This window comes from Haliotis cracherodii, unplaced genomic scaffold (assembly GCF_022045235.1).
Source record: "Haliotis cracherodii isolate W230 unplaced genomic scaffold, xgHalCrac1.p SCAF_21, whole genome shotgun sequence".
Classification (NCBI taxonomy): domain Eukaryota; kingdom Metazoa; phylum Mollusca; class Gastropoda; order Lepetellida; family Haliotidae; genus Haliotis; species Haliotis cracherodii.
Genome location: NW_027266277.1, coordinates 247,411 through 268,382, shown reverse-complemented (window position 1 = coordinate 268,382; position 20,972 = coordinate 247,411). Strand labels below are relative to the sequence as shown.

Sequence of the window (20,972 nt, the reverse complement as noted above, 5' to 3'; positions counted from 1 at the left end):
GATTAACAGAACATACTTAACTGAGAGAGCCTCTGTATCATCCACACATCCTATGCGTCCTTATTCGGACAACAAGCCATCATCTAGTCATGACTGAACAATCTTTTATGACGTCGGAATCGTACAATGGACTGTCCTTTTAGCAGACATTTCTTACGATTATGTAATTTGTTTTGTCGCGTTCATGATTTATTTATTTATTTATTTATTTATTTATTTATTTATTTATTTATTTATTTATTTATTTATTTATTTATTTATTTATTTATTTATTTATTTATTTATTTAAGTGCACATCTATATTGAACGCAACCCTACAGAAATCACTTTATATAAACTTCGTGTTGCATTCGCCCAGTTTTCACATAGTTCCAATAAGCAAGAAAAAAAGGACGACACGTACGATTGAATAGAAAAGAGTGAGTGAGTGTGGTATTACGCCGCTTTTAGCAATATTCCAGCAATATCACGGCGGGGGCCACCAAAAATGGGGTTCACACATTGTACCCATGAAGGGAATCGAGCCCGGGTCTTCGGCGTGACAAGCGAACGCTTTAGGCTACCCCCTATTGCTGTGATATTGCTGAAAGCGGGTACGAAGATACTCATTCACTCACTCAACCCCGACATGTTTACAGTTATAGTTTTTTTTGTACAAACTCTGTATATTACTCAGCTTGACGATGTTCGGTCGTCGTGCAATGTTAAACAGAACAGGATGTAAGTTATTGGTATCATGTAACTCAACCACCATTGACACGTATTGAATGTAATGAGACATTGACCTGTCTGACTGTCTGTTCACACAATCTATACACACACTGTCTGACTGTCTGTTCACACAATCTATACACACGCTGTCTGACTGTCTGTTCACACAATCTATACACACACTATCTGACTGTCTGTTCACACAATCTATACACACGCTGTCTGACTGTCTGTTCACACAATCTATACACACGCTGTCTGACTGTCTGTTCACACAATCTATACACCTGCTGTCTGAGAGTCTGTTAACACGATTTATACATCTGCTGTCTGTCTGTTCACACAATCTATACACCTGCTGTCTGACAGTCTGTTCACACAATTTATACACCTGCTGTCTGTTCACAAAATTTATACACCTGCTGTCTGACAGTCTGTTCACACAATCTATACACCTGCTGTCTGACTGTTCACACAATTTGTAAACCTGCTGGCTGACTGTTCAAACTATTTATACACCTGCTGTCTGACAGTCTGTTCACACAATTTATACACCTGCTGTCTGACTGTTCAAACTATTTATACACCCGCTGTCTGTGTGTTCACGCAATCTGTTCACCTGCTGTATGGCTGTTCACAGAATCAGTACACCTGCAGCCTGACTTTCTGATGTCTGAAGTTTCACGGTACATAACCCTAGGTCATTGTGTGTGTAAGTTAGATCCGTTTATGCTCAAAATATATAAATTCACAAAATTTAAGACAAACCAGTGATAAAAAGGTCCTTTCGTATACTTGGACCTACGATCACGTTCTGAGGTCACCCGATACATTGCTTGCATCCGGAATGTATTTTGCAATGTCGACGTCACGGGTCGAATACCGTGAATGGGGCTCCCGCAACTGAAATACCTGGTACATCCACCACAACAAAACGTGTACCCAGAACGGAAAAAAGGAACACCGATAAAATGATATCAAAAGACGAACAGGCGTGCGGTAAAATCGGAACAAAACAGAGGTCTCTTATCGCTGCAACAGGAGCAGAGTGATGTATTTCTCACCCTGAATACCAGCTTTTCTACCCTATCCAACTACTGTACCCATTAATAACGCCAAAGAAAACATGATATCCCATGTTTACATACATACAAGGGCTTAGGCCCTTTCAAGCATCATAAGAAATCTCTGTTGAAGGCAGACCGTTGTACGATTCCGACTATATCATATGCATGTGTTTATGAATCACTATCAAATAGTTAACATATTAAACACGTGTCATTTGCGCTCAGTTGTGATGTAATATGCTTTCACTCTTGATTAAAACATAAATGACCCTCCCTTAACTCCAAGTCATGAGTCTTTGCAATTCAAGACCAATCTCATCTCATGAACATCAGACCTGAGTTCTCGATACGGACGAATTTAATGAGATGTATTCAAGACAAGCGATATATGATACTATATTACGAAGACTAATTCCATCGGGATTAACAAATGCCGTTATATTAAACGACATTTGAGTTAATGTAGTTCGATTTAACAACGTTTACGGTAAATGGTGCAATGGGGGAAGGAAGGAGAGGGAGGGGGTGGGGGCAATTTTTTTAAACACGTTGTGAAAAATGTTACTGGAAATGGGGTTTGGCCTGACACACCAAGTGTTAAACGCCAAAATTGATGTTTTCCTCCTAAAACGCCATGATGTAACTGAAAGTCGGGACAATGACCGTTGAACCTTACTCACTCACTAACTCCAACAGGCGCGTTGATATATTACATTTTTACCATGGGAATATATCACTACCCTCAGACAATGATCCCAACTGAAGAAGACTGGGTATAAAAACCCTTTCCATCACGGAAACACGGAAACTTTACCCCCAGAACACAGGTCAGTGGAAACAGTTGGTGTATTTCGGTCAGGGTTAAATCCCGGAGGACCATATCAAGTTCCGCTTATAATTCAAGCATGTCATCTGAATGAAAAAGATAACCCTTTATATGCTGAGAGTCTTTACGTGTTTTGTCAGTTATTCCGTCATTACACAAGATGGCTGTGTAATACTTTAGAAATAGCCTGATCTGTACCACATATTGTGAGAAAATGTCATCATGTGATTAAAATTAACGGTAGATTTTTCAAAATTACATGAATAAGAAATTGACCGTTGAGGGGTTAACAATGGACGTCAAGGACGTTTATTCTGTTCCCCCTTGGCGTAACGTCTCCATCAGCGCCATGTGATTGACTGTAGTGTAGGTTTCCTGGCGTTCCGGCTCACGGACTTCCTAAACCTCGGGTGCCGCTTCTAGTTTGTAAGCCATTGATACCATTCTCTGTCTAAGATGCAGCGACACACGGCCAACCTTGGGCAACTGATATGACTGTAGAGTCGACCCGAACTGTAGTATTGTACTGTTTTATGATGGTAATGTAGCGATACTGCAGTGATGATGTAGTGATACTATAGCGATTCGTTAGCGACACTGCAGTGATACCACTGCGACATTGTAGTGACAATGTAGTGACACTGTAGGATACCGTTGCGACACTGTTGTGACACTGTAGCGACATTGTAGCAACACTGTTGTGACACCGCAGCGCTACCGTAGCGACAATGTTGTTATGCTGTAGCGATACCGTTACGACGCTGTGGCGATACCGTAGCGACACTGTAGCGATACCGCAGCGACACTGCAGCTACACTGTAGCAATACCGTAGCGACACTGCAGCGATACCGTACCGACATTGTAGCGATACCACAGCGACACGGTAGCGATACCGTAGCGATAATGTAGTGATACTGTAGCGATTCCTTAGCGAGACTGTAGTGATACCACAGCAACATTGTAGCGATAATGTAGTGATACTATTGCGATTCCTTAGCGACACTGTAATAATACCACAGCGACATTGTAGTGATAATGTAGTGAAACTGTAGCGATTCCTTAGCGACACTGTAGTGATACCACAGCGACATTGTAGCGATAATGTAGTGATACTATTGCGATTCCTTAGCGACACTGTAATAATACCACAGCGACATTGTAGTGATGATGTAGTGATACTGTAGCGATTCCTTAGCGACACTGTAGTGATACCACAGCAACATTGTAGTGATAATGTAGTGATACTGTAGCGATCCCTTAGCGACACTGTAGTGATACCACAGCAACACTGTAGTGATAATGTAGTGATACTGTAGCGATTCCTTAGCGACACTGTAATAATACCACAGCGACATTGTAGCGATAAGTGTTAAAAGCGGCGTTAAATCAAACCCACTCACACACTCACTGTATTGTATTATGATTTATCATCCAAAACTGGCTCCCACAGGAGATATCGCTTGGAAGAGATCATGCGATATCTACACTGTAGATATCGCTGCAATGAAATTACATCACAATGCTTTGCAAACCATTGTGACGTCACTGGTTACCATGACGTCACAATCAAATGACATCACTTATGGCTCTGCTACTGAAGCTGTGTGCAGTACTTTTTACACTGAAGACACTGCTAATTACTGTCTACAAATTGAAAAAGTTGAAAGAATGATGTTGGATGATAAATTAAATCTCACCCTCTCCACTTTTATCAACTCGTGTTAATATATTTGATATCAAAAGACACTCGGGTGAGATTCTCTATATACATCTTTTTTTTTGTCTACATTAATAAACATAGGTTATGAGTTTGATCAACTGTGATTGTTTTTTTGTATGGTGGGCCTTGTGATTCTCAAGTTTTTAGTGCGGTAAATTTATGGATCTAGTTTGTTAGTCCAATGAGTGAGTGAGTGAGTATGGTTTTACGCCGCTTTTAGCAATATTCCAGCAATATCACGGCGGGGGACACCAGAAATGGGCTTCACACATTGTACCCATGTCGGGAATCGAACCCGGGTCTTCGGCGTGACGAGCGAACGCTTTAACCACTAGGCTACCCGATCGCCCCTGTTAGTCCAATATCGTCGTGGGATTCACGTATTTTGCAAAAGAAACATATTCAGTGGGTGGATATTAATATGATTAATTGTTTGTTATTCAAGTAGTGCTACAATGGAGAGAAACTAATATTTCCGTTTTACTAGTTTTTGTGGTGTAATTGAATAATACTTGCAGCTGTGCCAATGGATAATTGTTATGCGCTATATGGTCCACCCATTGACTCAAAGCACAATGGATCAGCTTCCTGGGGACTATACAAGAAAAGCTGCCTGTTGGGCGCTTCAAGGTTAACAGTCATATAAGCATCCCTTCCTACCGGGTACCCATTCACTGCTGGGTGAATAAAGGCACACTTCGAACAAAGTCCATGCCAAAGGAGACACCACGTGTGGTACATGTGCTTCCGCGTGAGGCAGGACCGGTCCTGGAAACTCTCAGGTGTCAAGTTGCCGAGCACGGTCACCTGTCCAACTACTCTCAGTGATAGACGTTGCTTAACTTCACCTGATTTAAGAAGTGAGTGCCAACATTGTAGAACCCCTTGCATACTACGTATAACCCCTTGCATACTGCGTATAACCCCTTGCATGCTGCGTATAACCCCTTGCATACTGCGTATAACCTCTTGCATACTTCGTATAACCACTTGTATACTGCGTATAACCCCTTGCATACTACGTATAACCCCTTGCAGACTACGTATAATCCCTTGCATACTGCGTATAACCCCTTGCATGCTACGTATAACCCCTTGCATACTGCGTATAACCCCGTGCATGCTACGTATGACCCCTTGCATGCTACGTATAACCCCTTGCATACTGCGTATAACCCCTTGCATGCTACGTATAACCCCTTGCATGCTACGTATAACCCCTTGCATACTGCGTATAACCCCTTGCATGCTACGTATAACCCCTTGCATGCTACGTATAACCCCTTGCATACTGCGTATAACCCCTTGCATGCTACGTATAACCCCTTGCATGCTACGTATAACCCCTTGCATACTTCGCAGAACCCCTTGCATACTACGTATAACACCTTGCATACTTCGTAGAACCCCTTGCATAAAGCGTAGAACCATTTGCATAAAGCGTAGAACACATTACATACTTCATAGAACCCATTGCATAAGCTTAGAACACTTTACAAGCTTCAGAGTACCCCTTGGCTAATTGCATAGAACACATGACATACTTCGTAGAACACCAATGCGATTTGTCCCATTTTCCCCCACGGTTACGAAGACAAATAAATAGTTCGCTGGAAATGCTGAATGTATTAAATAAAATAAAATTAATGTATTTTGTCTCTATCAAAATTCCCCGACGCTACTCATCCCAAACTAAGCTGTGCGAACGGAGAGATTTAAAAATAATCCGGACCGAGTATTCTCCGGCGTTGACGTTTTATATGCATAAGTTTTCGGGGCATCAAGCTGTGAGTGTGCAGTGGTTCATAACTATTCTACACATCGAGTTGTTATATGGAAACGTACATAAAAATACAATAGTTTATCTAATGTGTAAATATGTCATGGAAACAGGTTTCCTGGCTGGTGTGGGGCCTGCATGACAAATATCGCCATTCAAGGAGACTCGGATAGGGCTTGGGCTCTGGCTTAAACGTCGAAACATGAGTCGGCAAAAAACGGCTTTACTCGTTAACTTCCGCGTTTGGTTATTCGTGTGGCAGCCGCGACACTGTTTTTTGGGCTTGTGCCTCGCAGTGGTTTTGGCAATTTATTGATTGGGAGATTAAGATACACGGTGATATTGGTATTGTGGAGACGTCTGAGTGTTTGGTTGTTAGTTGGATATGTCTCGAAACTTTGGAGTCTATTCGAAGCAACGGAATGCTGTCACGTGTCGTATCATTACGCGACATTAACTGCAGATACGGTGCGTGCAATGTTGACATTTCAGTGAGTCGCAAGTGGTTGGCTGTGCAACATGGTAAGTGCACACTGATTTATTGGTGCCAAGTTGAGATGTTATACACCTGAGTTGTAGCGAGGCTTGATTCAATCGGTTGGATTCACGTCCACATATACAAGCACTCAAGTTAATTCAGCTGTCAATAAAATATACAGTATACATATCTACGTATAGGTAAGTAAGTAGGTGAGGTAAGGCGAAATTGGGTTTAACGTCGCGTCCAAGATTATTGCACTTATATAGCAACGTGCATGCACGTGTGTGTGTGTAGCTTCTTGTACTCGCCCGGACTGATGCCGATTTATAGATCTGGCTCACTGAGATACTATGTTTAACATGAATACCCCACTCAGACACAGTACACTGACACCAAGCCGACCAGTCCTTGTTTTAGCCCCTTAATGCCGAGCGCCAGACAGGGTAACAACAAGTACCATATTTTAACGTTATGTGGTATGACGCGGCCAGGGATCGAACCCCGGACTTTCCGCTCTCCGGGCGGACACTCTACCACTAGACCACGGAGGCGGTCAGGTATGTAGGTTGGCAGATGGACGGACGAATGGTGATGAACAGACAGAGATGTGAATCAGCTGATTCCCGAACAAGTAGATAAATGACAGTAAGGTAGTCCGGATGAATTGATGCATGAATGAATATATAGAAGGATAGACAGAGAACTAGACACGTGGAACGATAGAATTAACCGCCGCACATTAATAGATGGATGATTAAACTGCACAGAGAGAAATGCAATTCCGAACACAAGCCAGCAAGGGTTAATTGTTTATCATTTCCCAACAATGTTAATCAAGAGATGGTCACAGATGCACTGATAGTACGTCAGTAGGTATCGCATGTTGCATTAATTTGCATAAATTAATTGATGCCCTTTTGATCTACTTCAAACGGAACGGAACATTCTGATCACGTGACCACGGCCTGTGGGCGGTCACATTCGACAGGAGAGACAAATAATACGGTTTAATGTTCATTTCCTTCATTTTACAATTTATTGTCGTTTGTTGTAATGCTCGACAGCAGATGGAAATGACAACCAATGCCTGTCGGGGAACGGGAACAGATGGTTATTAGACATGCGCATACATAAAGGGTAGAAATAATACCATTATACTAATATGGAGACAATGAGATTTTCGTTGGCGGGCTTTGGATTAATGGAAGTTCATAAAGGTGGAATTTCAACAACTGACACACCGTTATGAAGTAAAACCTGTGAGAAGGACATTTATCATAAAAAGTTGTAGTATTGTTATCAGATGTGTCGTCTTTCTAATTCTAATAACGAAGAAATTATTAGAGAGATCCCCATATACATTAAAGCACACACGTGTCCCTATATAGATTGAAGCACACAAGTGTCCCCATACAGACTGAAGCACACACGTGTCCCTACATAGACTGAAGCACACACGTGTCCCTATATAGATTGAAGCACACACGTGTCCCTATATAGATTGAAGCACACACGTGTCCCTATATAGATTGAAGCACACACGTGTCCCTATATTGATTGAATCACTCACGTGCCCCTATATAGATTGAAGCACACACATGTCCCTATATAGATTGAAGCACACACGTGTCCTTATTTAGATTGAATGACACAAGTGTCCCTATATTGATTGAATCACTCACGCGCCCCTTTATAGATTGAGGCACACACATGTCCCTATATAGATTGAAGCACACACGTGTCCCTTTACAGATTGAAGCACACACGTGTCCCTATACAGATTGAAGCACACGTACGTTGAAGCAGACAACTATCACAAAGTGTGTTGAAGTTCCGATCAGGTGTTTTGTTAATGTGCACCACAAACGGAATACGGAATTATTAGAGTGTAACAGTCTACATGTGACGTCAGTCGTACGTGAATATCGAAGCGTTTCTTTTGTCACTTATAACTACTTTTATTCCACGGGTTGGTCCACATCACCAATTGTTCACCCCTGCTGACAGCCCAACAGGGTACAAACGGCCGGGGGGTGCACCGTGAAGCCCCCATAGTGAACGCAGAATCCAGGACATGTTCACAAGGAACGAACGCTGGTTAAATGTCCCAGCTTTTTAAAGCCATGACGAAACGTGTTTTCATAACTGTTGCTGAAGTTTTCTTACGATGAACTGAATCATGTTCTTTTCAACTACCACGACAGCCTTTATAACACTGTAACAGATACGTCTTCTGTATACTTTCCATTGCTCTAGTTTATAGAGTGTAACGTTAGGAATAGCCTCAAAATTTAGGTCATGTTTTATTAACATTAAACTGAATTAAATAAACTTTATATAACCGTGAACGGTGCTTTACAAATCCATACTATTGCACAGGTTTCTTGATGATGAAATGCTCATATCAATTAGCTGATAGGACGTACTTTAAACTCGTGAAGATCTGGGTCAGAATAGGTCTTCAGGAACCCATGCTTGCCGTAAAAGGTGACTATGCTTGTCGTAAGAGGTGACAAACGGGATCAGGTGCCCAGGCTCACTGACGTGGTTGATGCATGTCATAGTATCGTAGATCGATCCTCATGATGTCAATCACTGGATTGTCTTGTCCATGACTCGATTATTCACAGACGGGAACGGGTGGTCAGGCTCGTTGACTTGATTGATGCATGTCACTCGATTATTTAAGGACCGCAGTAAAATAGCTGGACTATTACTGAGTATTGCGTTAAACAACACACAAAGAAACAAACGAACTATAATGTTTGCTATTCAACGCCGCAATATTTCAGCAACATGACGGCGGCCTGTAAATAATCCATGCTGGACCAGACAATCCAGAGACTGACATCATGAGCATCGATCTGCGCAATTGGGATTCGGGATGAGACAATCCATTGATCAATAATGTGAGCAACGTTCCACGCCGTCGGGTACGACGACACGTCACCGTCACGTCACCGAGCCCGGCTACCTGACCAACCTCTTATGACCATCATATGTTGCTGGGGACTTTCCCCACAGGGGCGATACTGTCAAGACGCCATGTGACCATGACCAACGAGACTCAGTGTGAAGATTTCCTGCTTGATTATTTCACGCATAAATCACCACCCTAACCCGGATGCGTGGTGAGGTAAGATTGTAGATTGTACACTCGGTGGGTACAAGATAAAATAATATAATATAGTCATATAAGCATGTTAGCTCACCTGGCTAGCCAATGGCAGGTAAGAGGTAACACGCCCTTACATAACCTATGTCACAGTGATTAACGAACATACGATGAAGTTAGGTCAACTTTTAACGCTGACGATGTTCACACACTACATGGCTAAAATATAACAAATCTGAAAAAAACATTACCTTTGTGAGAGATATAGACCAAGATCCGTGTCGCTGCATTTTGACAAATCTGTGGGAAGGGGGGACACCGGGGACAGCTGGGGGGCCTGCGTTATGATCATGTCCACAGGTAGAGTCACAGGTGAGACAAATATTGTCCAGGTGAGTGAAGGGATGATCTGGTTACCGCAGTATTCTGCAGTATGGAGCTGATAGCTTGCCGCTACATTAAGTCAACGCGTACACAGTTCCTGTTGCAGATGAAGCAGGTGAAAAACACAGGTAGCAAGTCTGTAGGACAGGTAAGTCGCAAAGGTGTGACACCTCAGTCAGCGACTGTCAGGTGAAAAGATTAATACACCACAAACAGCAAATCCTTAACACTGAGGTGTGTATCCGAGACGTAGGGGTATGCGGCGTTCGATTGCTGTCGTTGCACACCTGAACACACCTGTGCCCTCCCAGCGTTAGCTCGAGTGTCCCTGATACGAAGATGCTCCCTCTGCTTATATTCACAGACCACCTGATTTCCAAGCCGTATCTAATTTCGTCTAGCTTGAGTTTCAACCTCTCTTGAGGCCGATCGCTTTAATTTATGACCGAGACACTATAAGAATGGAGCTTGTCCAAACAGTGAATGTCGAGCGTTGTGTGCAGGCGGTGCTTCACTGCTCGCTAGCTCTATGTGGCGAATGGTTTACATATTGTCACTGTCCACTCGCAAACTGTTGCATGTTATTAAAGCTTGGATCTCATTTTGCATACTTGCTTTGTCATCAAGTATATGGTGAAACAGTTGGTGGGTTGGTTAGAATACGTTCATTAAAGCGAGTAGGGGCTAACAATGATAGAGTACATAGACTCCCAGTTAGAGAACGTAATGCACAGCTGTACCGGCAGAATTAAATAAATAAATGTGTTAGAGAGGGAGGAGGGGTATGGTGGGCGTGGGGTTGAGGGACAATACGTGGGGTGAGGGAGCGAGTGTGGTAATCTGTGGGGTGAGAGAGCGAGAGTGGTAAGGTGGGGGTGAGAGGGAGGAGTATAGTGGGCGTGGGGGTGAGAGGGAGGGGTATGGTGGGCGTGGGGTGAGAGGGAGAGGTTAAGGTTGGCGTGGGGTGAGAGGGAGGGGTATGGTGGGCGTGGGGTTGAGGGATAATGCGTGGGGTGAGGGAGCTAGAGTTGTAAGGTGGGGGTGAGAGGGAGGGGTACGGTGGGCGTGGGGTTGAGGGATAATGCGTGGGGTGAGGGAGCGAGAGTGGTAAGGTGGGGGTGAGAGGGAGGGGTAAAGTGGGCGTGGGGTTGAGGGACAATGCGTGGGGTGAGGGAGCGAGAGTGGTAAGGTGGGGGGTGAGAGGGAGGGGTATGGTGGGAGTGGGGATGCGGGAGCATGCATGGGGTGAGGGGCGAGTGTTGGTGAGGTGGGGGTGAGAGAGAGCGGCTGAGAGAAGGTGGGTGGGATAGAGTTGGTGGGCGTGGAGGTGTGAATGAGTGGCAGAGAGTGGGTAGGGGTGGTATGGGGAGGAGTGAACAAGAGGGGCAAAGAGTGGTGGGGTGGGGTGGTGTTATGGGTTGAGAAGGGCAGGGAGAGGGGGAAAAGAGAGAGAGATAGTTGGTAGGGGCGGGGCGAGAAGGGTAGGGAGCGGGTAGGGGAGAGGAAGTGGGTAGGGGCGGGGCGAGAAGGGTAGGGAGCGGGTAGGGGAGAGAAAGTTGGTAGGGGTGGGTGGTTGCGATGGGCAGGGAGCGGATGGAGGGAGAGATAGTTGGTATGGGTGGGGGTGAGAAGGGCAGGGAGCGGATGGAGGGAGAGATAGTTGGTAGGGGTGGGGGTGAGAAGGGCAGGGAGCGGGCAGAGGAGAGATAGTTGGTAGGGGTGGGGGTGAGAAGGGCAGGGAGCGGATGGAGGGAGAGATAGTTGGTATGGGCGGGGGTGGGTGGTTGAGAAGGGCAGGGAGAGGGTGGGTGGGAGGGGTGAGAGAGAGATAGCGGGTGAGGTGGGCGTGTTATGGAGATTGGGAAGGAGTTTGTGTGTAAACGTTCGTGCGTGTTTGTGTGAGAGTGAGTGAGGGGGGGAGAGAGAGAGAGAGAGAGAGAGAGTAAACGCGAGCTGAAGCTGATGAATAAAATGCGAGTACACGTGTGTGAGAGCGTGAGTGAGGGGGGACGAAGAGCGGGTCACGCAACAGGATGAGTGAGTCAGTGAGATGTTGTGAGATAGAGTGGCAGCTGAAATTGTCATTTCATAAAGACAAAAAGTGTACTTAATGTTATGGAATGAGTGGGTGAGTGAAGTTGATGTTGCTACAAAAAGAGAATGAGCTAGATGTTGATGGAGTGAGAAGGAGCGGACAAATGATATTGAGATAAGCGGTTGAGCTGAACGCCAAGTAATAGAGAGAGTCAAGGAGTGATCTACCATCATTTTCAAACTCCACTAACGTCAATGGTGCCGTTGGGATATTTATCAGATAGACTGATATACAGTCGAACCTCGTTGTGTCGAACTCGGACCTGGAAAAAAGTTCGACATATCGGGGTTCGAGACATTAGGGGAATTGTATGCTTAATTCGGATACTTTGGTCTCCCAAACGAGTTTGAAACAATTGGGAATTCGACACATCCAAGTTCGACACAACGAGGCTCGACTGTACATTATTCCGAACATCGAGTATTTGGTGTCCATGATGTCATAAAAAAGATGATTTATACATCTGTGCCAGTCCCACGCTGAGAACAATACCTGCAGATACTCACATATCATTCTCGTAAATCACAAATACCCAATTTCACTGGAATAATTCAAGTGTCAGGTAACGTCATTATATAGCATAACTCAAACCAGTTATAATAAGCAATACAAATTAATATCAATGTTAACGCTCAGCGTGTACTTTGGCAATATCACATTATAATTATATATTCAGCCAATCACTTCAGAGTGAGCAAAGCTTCGACTTGGAACACCGATTCTTCACAAGGGGACAATTTGTGACGTGAAATTGCAGGAATGTGGCTTAAATCGGCATAAAATGCAACTTGCTCGCTTATTCGTTGTATGATGTATCAAACGCAAAAGATACGTAAGAAGAGTGAGTATGGTTTTACGACGCTTTTAGCAATATCCCAGCAACTTCACGGGGACACCAGAAATGGGCTTCACACATCGAAATCGAACCGGGTCTTTCGCGTAAAGAGGAACACTTTAACCACTAGGCTACTCTACCGCTCCAAGATTATAAGGGTAGTGTAGTTATTAAGCTTTCATTAACTCTCCTTCAATCGGTTGTCTCGATGCGCTCTATACAGAACCAAGTTCTGGTTGTGACATACAGTAAACTACGGTTATAACGAACTCAGAGGGATCACTAATTTTGGTTCGTTATAACCGTAGTTCGTTATAAGCATATATACAGCATATATACAACAAATGACCGGGACTAAAAAATAAGTTCGTAATATCGGTCAGTTCGTAATAAGCGTGTTCGTTATAACCGTAGTTTACTGTAGTTCGACATATCCGGAGTCAACATGACCCAATACTCGGTTACACAACACAGTCAGTCAAGGATTCGTTGCTTTTCGACAGGAACTAGAGTGTGAAAGGTCAACGTCAGATCGTCTCGCCATGTTTCGAGTCCAGGAGCTCTGTGGACGGGCCGTCACCTATAGTTCCGCCCTGTTTGTTCATAGTTCCGCCAAAGTGCGTTTTAATACTGAACACTTAAACCGCTCCATCTTGAACCTGTTGTGAGAAGAGAGGAGAGCATGCTCCATCGCCTCCGAAAAACAAGCTGTATCAAGACGCCACATTGGCCGTACAATGCATTAGCGACACACCGCCGTTAAGGTTAGAGGTACTGGGTTGGCTTTTGATCACTCGAGTTTAATTCACACAGCTTTCACCAACACTACAAAAACTCGTGTAGTAGTTGAGTGAAGTCGGTTGGTTATTCAGCTGTTTCACATCGTCTCAGCCTCGGTTGGGAAAAGTGAGTGAGTGAGTTTGGTTTACGTCCTTTTTAGCAATATTCCAGCAATATCACGGCAGGCGACACAAAAAATGGGCTTCACACATTGTACCCATGTCGGGAATCGAACACGGGTCTTCGGCGTGACGAGCGAACGCTTTAACCACTAGGCTACCCGACCGCCCCATCAGTTGGGAAGAAGTGATGCAGATCTCAGATGTTTATCGGTTTGAGGAAAACCCCGAACACGAGAATGGTGCTGACAACCCTAGAGACCTAATCAGGGATTCGAAGCCACGACCTTATACGCCGCCTTTAACAATATGCACAAGAAATGGGCGTCACACGTTGTATCCAAGTAGGGAATCGAACCCGGGTCTTCGGTATGACGAGCGAACCCTTTAACCACAAGGCTACCCCACAACCCCTTAAACTCGAACTATTTATCATAAGCCCGTGATGAATGTAAGCTTGGTCATAACATGTATACCTCATTGAAACACTGTCAAGACGGCGAGGTAGCCTCCTGGATAAAGAGTCCGCTCTTCTCGCCGAAAGTGCAGGTTCAATTCCACATATGGGTTACTGTGATTCATTCTTGAAGTACCTGGTTAGATTATTGCTAAAGCCAGCCATTCTCATTCACAAAGGTGTGATACCCGTGAAGACCGGGTTTAGAATAGGTCATTAGCAACCCATGCTTGCCGTAAAAGACAACAATGATTGTCGTAAGTGGCGGCTAACGGGATCGGCTGGTCAGGCTCGCTGACTTGGTTGATGCATGTCATTGATCCCAACTTCGCAGATCGATGCTCATGACATTAATCACTGGATTGTCTGGTCCAGACTCGATTATTTACAGACCGCCGTCATATAGCTGGGATATTGCTGAGTGCGGCGTTAAACAACAAACAAATAAGCACAAATGTAGTTGGACGAGTGACCACGTTCAGCAGCTTGACTCCTGAGAGTTTCTAGGGCTTCGGTCCTGCCCCACACTGAAGCACATGTACCACATGTGGTGTCTCCTTAGGCAAGTGACTTTGTTCGCAATGTGCCTCTGTTCACCCAGTAGTGAGTGGGTACCCGGTAGGATGAGATGGTAATGTGGCTGTTAACCTTCTAGCGCCTCACGGGCAGCTTGGGTTGTATACTCCCCAGGGAGCTGAGAATGAAAATCAAGTGCTTACTGATCCATTGACCGGGGTTTTAATAGTGTAGCGCTATGAGCATCCACTTGGTGAATGGAATCTGGCGCATAATAAATGCACTTATCATTAAAAGTGTGAGGAAAAACATGACAATTTCTCCATCACACAGGCAAAACCTGCACTGGGGCGTCGTCATTTCTACACTGGCCGTCAACCCCGATCGGTTGCCCAGTTGGGGACTCGGGAGCGTGGACGAGCGGTGGCCGGGTATTTTCGCATCCATTGTCAATGGGGGCAAAGGTCACGACTGACACTGAGGTATTAACGTTTTATTACCGCGGTATGAAGAAAACAGACAAGGCTGCAACTCAAGCAGGCACATAAACTTGTAAAGGAGATATATATTACGGGGTAGATAGCTAGGGATGTAGTCTTGTGCACTGATGATTACACGATACTATGTTCTTGATTGTACACTAAATATTCATGATTAGATAATGCTATGATCATGATTGTACACTACATATTTATGATTATACAATGCTATGATAATGAATGTACGATACACATTCAGGATTATACAACGCAATGTTCATGAATGTACGATACACATTCAGGATTATACAACGCAATGTTAATGAATGTACGATACACATTCAGGATTATACAACGCTATGTTCATGATTGTACGATACACATTCATGATTATACAACGCAATGTTAATGAATGTACGATACACATTCAGGATTATACAACGCAATGTTCATGAATGTACGATACACATTCAGGATTATACAACGCAATGTTCATGAATGTACGATACACATTCAGGATTATACAACGCAATGTTCATGAATGTACGATACACATTCAGGATTATACAACGCAATGTTCATAAATGTACGATACACATTCAGGATTATACAACGCAATGTTCATAAATGTACGATACACATTCGGGATTATACAACGCAATGTTCATGAATGTACGATACACATTCAGGATTATACAATGCTATGTCCAAGACTTGTTGATACCAGTTCATGATCATGAGACATGTCCATATTGAACAATAATTTGTTGATCATTTATCCAATGTTAGCACACCACCCCCACCCCACCTCATCTCCTACACCCCAACCCCCAACCCCACCCCACCCTACCCCACCCCTCACCTCAGACACATATTGCTGGATTATTCCTCAAGTCTATTCACAATGATAACTCATACGTGTGTTTGCAATAATCACACTCATGACGTTCCTGCTAAATCAGCCTGTCTGTGAGCAGATTGCACATGATTAAGCATAATTTATTTCTATCCCACCACATGACTGTGCGTATTTGCATCCTTTCTAAGCATATTGGGTAATACTATGCACGGATTTCGTCACTTTTAAAATAGGTTCAGCTTAATCATACCGATAATTTCACAGACACGTAATGCTAAACAGATGTAAACTTAAGCACAAGAGTTTGACTGTTTTTGGACGGTGTTATCAACATTGGCTCAACCGACATTAATTGCTTATCATTAGATGCAATGAAGAGTGAGTGAGTTTGATGTACAGTAAACTACGGTTATAACGAACACACTTATAACGAACTAACGGATATAACGAACTAACTTTTAGTCCCGACTATATGCTGTTATTATGCTGTTTATATGCTTATAACGAATTACGATTATAACAAACTAAAATTAGAAGTCCCTTTGAGTTCGTTATAACCGTAGTTTACTGTAATTACTCCCTGAACAGTATTTCAGTTATATCACGGTGTGTCAGATTAATCTGTCCACGCTGTATTCTGCGGCCCCCAAAAATGTAAATTCTGGGGTATTTTTTTGGAAATTCGGTACACGTTTGAGCTTAGTTTCTGTAAATGTCGTAGTTTCGTAGGCAAGTGAAACGGGGGGGGGGGGGGGGGGATACTGAGATGGGACAGAGTGGGGTAGGGATGGGGAGAGAGGGCTGGCTGGTGAGGCGGGAGGGGAGGGGGGGTACTGAGACGGGACAGAGTAGGGTAGGGATGGGGAGAGAGGGCTGGCTAGTGAGACGGGTGGGGGGGGGGATACTGAGACGGGACAGAGTAAGGTAGGGATGGGGAGAGGGGGCTGGAAGGTGAGACGGGAGGGGGAGGGGGATACTGAGACGGGACAGAGTAGGGTGGGGATGGGGAGAGGGGGCTGGCAGGTGAGACGGGTGGGGAGGGAGTCTAAGGTTTGTATAGTAAGGGACCGATTGTGTGGACGAAGGGAAACATCACCGTGTGTATCAATTACATTGTATTACACACAAGACGAGGTCGTATTACTGGACTAATATGGATACATTTCACAAGTCTTTGCAAACATTTGACATACGTATCCGATGGGGAAACACTATTATCTGTAAACAAAAAGTAGGTTGTCTACATTCCCTATCGACGTAAGTAAGAAGCGCTTTACATAGTGAACGAGACGGGGTATATGTTTACCGCCACCTGAGTAAAACCAACACTTCACCCGTGCACATTTTAGAAGCGGATTATGTCAAGGTTCTATGAATATTGTTAACTTATTTTCCATGCTTATTTTTGGCATGACAGTCAATATATATTAGGTGGAAGATTCTGAGATAACCTTTTAAAATATCCATTTTTTACCGGGTTAAAACACGTTCTTAAAAAAATCAGGAAAGCATTTAAGATCCATGTTCGTGTCCGAGTGTTATTAAAGGAAAACTGAAAACGTGTGACCACATTACTACAATATAAAATGCTCAAAATATTTGTTTACATATGACTTGTATTGTAACGCGTGCCATTCCATTAGGAATGTACTTCTCTTTGTTTACAGCATGAAACACAGATGTCTTTGTCACAGGAGTAAAAATGAGGGTCAGTTTTCAACATAACAACACTTCTCTGAGAAAAACAGCTCACAGAGGACATTGAGACGACTTTAATTGTGGTAGTTTCGTTTTAAAAATATATCACCGATCACGGCCCAGTATAATAGATTCGTTTTACGGAACGTATGTTTTTTACTCATTAATGGTTTCACTTATTAGATTGTGCAGGGTTTCGCGTGCGTAGATGATCACGTGTTGCGGTGATATAAATGTGTCACGTGAGGTGAAATGGGGTTTAACGTCGCGTCCAAGATTATTGCATTAATGTCTGCCAGACTGATGCCGATTTTATTGTGCTACCCCACAGAGATACCATGCTGCGTTTAACATGAACACCCCACTCAGACACAGTATACTGACTCCGAGCCGTCCAGTCCTTGTTTTAGCCCCTTAATGCCGAGCGCCAGACATGGTGACAACAAGTACCATCTTTTAACGTCTTTTGGTATGACGCGTCCGGGGATCGAACCCCGGACCTGTCACGTGACAGTGAGGCCATAAAACAGAAAGTGAACTCCACAAGTCGGACCACTGGCTGACATAAGTTGATTGGAAAGTTAAGAATCGTGAAGAAAATCGATATGCCGACACACTCATGGGTTTCAACAAGACGGCACACGTCTGAGATCTCGGGGGGCGGTCAGGTAGCCTAGTGGTTAAAGCGTTCGCTCGTCACGCCGAAGACCCGGGTTCGATTCCCGACATGGGTACAATGTGTGAAGCCCATTTCCGGTGTCCCTCGCAGTGATATTGCTGGAATATTGTTAAAAGCGGCTTAAAACCCCATTCACTCACTCACTTACTCTGATATCTCGACCTGCGTCACACGAAGCTTTCATCCCAGACCAGTATTAATGGTCAAAGCGACGCACTCAGCAATATTCCAGCTATATGACGACGGTCTTGACCAAATAGTCAAGTGATTGATGTCATGAGCATCGATCTACGCAGTTGGGATACGATGACATGCATCAACCAAGTCAGCGAGCCTGACCACCCGATGCCGTTAGACGCCTTTTACAGCAAGCATAGTTGCCTTTTACGGCAAGTACATGTAGTGTGGTGTGGTGTGGTGTGGTGTGGTGTGGTTGGTTGTTTGGTTTGTTGTTTGACGCTGCATTCAAGCTCGCTGACTTGGTTGATGCATGTCATTGATCCCAATTGCGTGGATCGATGCTCATGATATTAATCACTGGATTGTCTGGTCCAGACTCGATTATTTACAGACCGCCGTCATATAGCTGGACTATTGCTGAGTTCGGCGTTAAACAACAAACAAAACTAAATACTAAAAAGGATGTACACATAATAATAATATCGCAATGATAACATATTTCCGGGGATTTTTTCATTGTGGCACAATGCCAAACAAGGGAGACAACTGAGTATGAAAGACGGCATTTAATTGCTGTGCAGACGTTAATCACATGACTCCACCTTGATGTATGCTGTTAACACATAAAGATACATTCACAAGGCGACGTGAAATTTCAAATATAAAAATTAATAGACGTTAAACGGAATGTTTCAAAGAAGCATTTATTCTAGTAATCCTGCTAAGCTTTTATCCCTTTTAAAGTCTCCTCGCATGATATGTGAACCGTATCAGTTGTGTAGCCAGCTGGATGGTTTCATTATATGGTAAGGTTCCTTTGTGGATCAAATTCTAAAATATTAAGTCATAAAACATTTTTTGGTACATAATAGGCAATCGAACCTTGTCTGCAAAGTCTGCGCCGACAAATGATTTACGTGTTTATTGACATTTGACTCGAATTTTTAATAGAATCTCTGAACTTGTTTATCCAGAATATCATATTTTGTGAGATATGTTTTCTAAACTAGATTAAACAAATGTTAAGATTTATTGACACACTTTCTGCACGCGTGGTCTAAACACGTGATGATATGATTGTAGGCAGGACAATCTGACATTTTCAGATTCTGTGAAACCCTGTTAGTTATCTGGGTTATCTATTACTCTGAGAACGAACCCGTCCGCATAAATGAGATTACATGGGAACGAATCTGTCCGCATTAATGAGGTCACGATAGGAACGAACCCGTCCGCATTAACCAGGTTACACTAGGAACGAATCTGTCCGCATTAATGAGGTCACAATGGATGACGAACCCGTCCGCATTAACCAGGTTACACTGGGACCGAATCTGTCCGCATTGATGAGGTTACACTGGGGCAGGTATGCTAAAAGATATTCAACAACCGGTATCTACTACTTCATTAGATGATAACTATTTCAACAAAGATTACGAAATCACAAATCCACAAGACAATACGCGCCGACAAAACACCAGCACCCCCCACCCCACCCCCACCCCACCCCCCATCCCCCACCACCACCCGCCCGCCCGCCCGCTGTCTGTCATTATTGGAGTTTCATTGATTAGTACCATCTTCAAGATGACTTGACACGATTTAACGGGAGTAATTATCCTTCAAAGATGTCCCAATGCACATCGAATCAGGTGACCAGTGACAGCGGTTCTGCATGTGCCAGGGGGATGATTCCACGCGGGGAGCAGGGAGGGGCGTGATCCCGGCAGGGAGAGGCAATTTGTCATGTGGGGCACAGAATAAATGAATCCAGTGAATGTGTGTGGAGATGGGGATGACACGTCTTCGGCGCTAAACTTTCCATAATAAGAACACCAATTTGACCTTTATGACGATTTTGATCTAGATATGCAGATATATCTGGAGCAGTGTGGTCATTTCCACTATCAACCCGTGAAGATCAGGGTTAGAAGAGGTCTTCAGCAGCCATGCTTGTCGTGGGGGCGACAATATTTGTCCTAAGAGACTACTAACGGAATCAGGTGGTCATGTTGAGTGAAATTGTTGTATCCCAATTGCGTGGATCGATGCTCATGGTGTCAATCACTGGTTTGTCTGGCCCCGACTCGAATATTCCCAGACTGCCGACATATAGCTGGAATATTGCCGAGTGGGGCGTTAAACAACAAACATTTATAATTTTAGTTAGCTACAGATTTGCAAAATTAC

General features: G+C 43.9%; 1 protein-coding gene across 2 annotated transcripts in view; it reads right to left on the bottom strand.

The window, feature by feature from the left end:
• The window catches only part of LOC139470750 (receptor-transporting protein 4-like), a 76,288-nt gene that overhangs the window by 26,131 nt on the left and 29,185 nt on the right, over window positions 1-20,972 (bottom strand). Inside the window, exon 1 of one of the 2 annotated variants that reach the window (XM_071253030.1) lies at window positions 9,953-10,574. The exons of the other annotated variant lie outside the window; for it this stretch is intronic. Coding sequence (XP_071109131.1) covers window positions 9,953-10,053 — 101 coding nt within the window. The 5' untranslated portion in view covers window positions 10,054-10,574. Of the gene's footprint in view, window positions 1-9,952; window positions 10,575-20,972 lie in introns of those variants that run through there. 2 annotated transcript variants of the gene reach the window in all.